Genomic DNA, 2,507 nt, shown 5'->3' on the forward strand with positions numbered 1-2,507 from the left:
ACAGAAGATATTGTGACTTGCTGAAAGTGGGTTACGCTGCTATAACCAAAGGCCTTTTGCTTAATTAGGCATCACTAATTAATTAATAGAGTTATTAATTACTTATTTATATGGTGATGCAATTTTAGGATAGCTCTAAAGCTCTCTGATAAATCATGTGGTGTAAATTGGGTTTTGAGGGTTACCGGATTGTGTAATTTTATGTTGGTGTACTTTATTTAGTAATGAGTTTATTTGATATGAATATTTATTTTTTTATAAAAAAAAATACATACACCACATTTTTTTAAGAGAAATTAGATTTATTTTATAAATAAAGACTAGAGATTGTGTTAATTGTTGCACGTGATTATTAATAATTTAATGTATATTTTTGTTTTTATACATTAAATAAAATTATTAACAAATTTGACGATGATGGGTATAAATCATAAATCAAGTTAGTTTAAAAGGTCCTTATAATTTTTAATTTTAAAAAGCTTATTAAATTAATATATTAACAATAATTATTTCAAAAAAATTCTATTAAAAGAAAATTTTTTTTATAGGTTAAGTAAATTTATATCTTTCTAATACTTTCAATGTTTTTTCACATTACTAAAATTAATTATAAAAAAATACAATAATCTTGTGAATTTGTCTCTTAAAATAAAATAAAAATAAATAAACTATTTTTCATTAATTAGCAGGTTTTTTTCCTAAAGACTATCACATGACTACACCGAGGCAAAAAAATTCCTTTCATGAGAAGTGTCATTTGCCACATTAAAGAAAAAAATGATAAATTTTAGAATTTTTTTTAATTTGTTTTCCATCTTACTGAAGTAAAGGATTCGTAGAAAACAAATTGATCAACAAGTTAAATGTGTTCGTCAATTAGACTATGTAATAGAAATTATTCCATCCACTAATTTCTCTAATTAAATTAGAAAAGTAAATTATTAAATACCCAATTAATTACACTCTCTTATATTGGTATGTAACTCTTTTTGAGCCCATAGCCAACATAGATCAATTATCCAATTCAAACAGAACAAAAAGCAGCTGCATCTCTTCCTCTATTGGAGAGAGAGAGAGAAAAAAAAATACTAAAAAGCAAATCTACTGAACTGATAAATCTAATAATGCCACTTTTGATGTTCTACTTCTTGAGCAACAGTGTCTTGCAAATATATACAGTGACCAAAGTTCATTTGCTGGTCATAGCAAGAAAGAGCATCTTCTTCTGGGAGAGATAATGAAGATGTGAGTTGTGATGCCCTAGCAAGCTCTTCTATACTTGCCCTTTCCTCTAAAACCTTCAACGACGTTGCTTTCCTGTATATCTTGCAAAGCACTATGTCCTCCTGCTCAAATACGTACATTTTAATATATATTTTTTTTAAAAAAAATTTATAGTATGACCATCTAAGAAAAACTAATTCATAATCTTGTATGGCAATCAAATGCAGGTAGAAACAGCAGACCTTAGGGATAGAGCAGGTGGTGGGCAATCTGTACTCGTTCATGACCCAATCAGTTTTGGATCCTCTGGGTGCTCGGCCGGTGTAGAAAACCAGAGTCTTTCTGAGGCCAAGTAACCTTTTAGGATCCGTTAAGCATCGGATGGGGCGGTCGGATCCAGTTGCCTTCCAATAACCATTTGCAGTGGTTCTGTTGGGTCTTCCACCATGCCCATGCTTTCTTTCTCTTGGCACAAAGAAATACCACTCTCTCTCCCCTATCTTTGCCAGCCCTGTCATCCCCATTAAATCCTCAATTACATATGATATTTAAATGACTAGTAATGTAAATACAGAAAGAGAATTATGTTACCTGGCAAATCCCAAGGTTCATGGTGATAAATATCGAGAAAAGCAATGATATCAGAATATTGAATTTGTTTTCCCAATACCATCTTTTTGAGGTAGAAATCTAAGAGTTCTTCTTCAGTAGGATGGAATCTAAAGCCAGGAAGCTGATCAAACTCCATTAATTGAAGAATGAGATCAAAGTGTGAAATTAAGTTTCGACTCTAATACTAATTAACACAATGCAAAAGCATCATGGAGGCTCCCTCCATATATATATATATATATATATATATATGGTGTGTACATGTGGAAGTTGAACAAAGAAGCAATCATGGAAGAATTTCTTTAATGAGGAATTGAAGAGAAGTGGGTCTCACACGGTTAGGTCAGGTGGACCATTGACGGGACGAGACCATTTTCCCATATCATGACCTGACTAGCTTTTTTGCATTCGGCTTAATAAATTAAAAGAAGAACTATAGCAAGAAACAAGACTCGTACACCTCCATCCTGTTGCAGCGCTTTCCTTCTACTTTCTGGGTAATTCTTTCTTTCTTTCTCAAACAGCCAAGAATTTAAGATCATCTACTTTCCTTTTTTTTAATTTTATATTCATAAAAAAATTTAACAAATCTTTGTTTCCTAGCTAGATACATATATAGGTATATCTTATATTTTGCTTATCGTTTATTTGATTTATGAATAAATCAATAC

At 31.0% G+C, this 2,507-nt stretch overlaps 1 protein-coding gene across 1 annotated transcript; it reads right to left on the minus strand.

Moving 5' to 3' along the window:
* Nucleotides 1-920: 920 nt before the first annotated feature.
* LOC110609831 (NAC domain-containing protein 6) lies at nucleotides 921-2,064 on the minus strand. The gene is made up of 3 exons (XM_021749651.2): nucleotides 1,816-2,064; nucleotides 1,467-1,735; nucleotides 921-1,346 (listed from the first exon to the last, which is right to left on the minus strand). The coding sequence occupies exons 1-3, from the start codon at nucleotides 1,970-1,972 to the stop codon at nucleotides 1,119-1,121; spliced, it is 654 nt and encodes a 217-aa protein (XP_021605343.1). The 5' UTR covers nucleotides 1,973-2,064; the 3' UTR covers nucleotides 921-1,118.
* Nucleotides 2,065-2,507: the final 443 nt, after the last annotated feature.

This window comes from Manihot esculenta, chromosome 2, assembly GCF_001659605.2.
Source record: "Manihot esculenta cultivar AM560-2 chromosome 2, M.esculenta_v8, whole genome shotgun sequence".
NCBI lineage: Eukaryota > Viridiplantae > Streptophyta > Magnoliopsida > Malpighiales > Euphorbiaceae > Manihot > Manihot esculenta.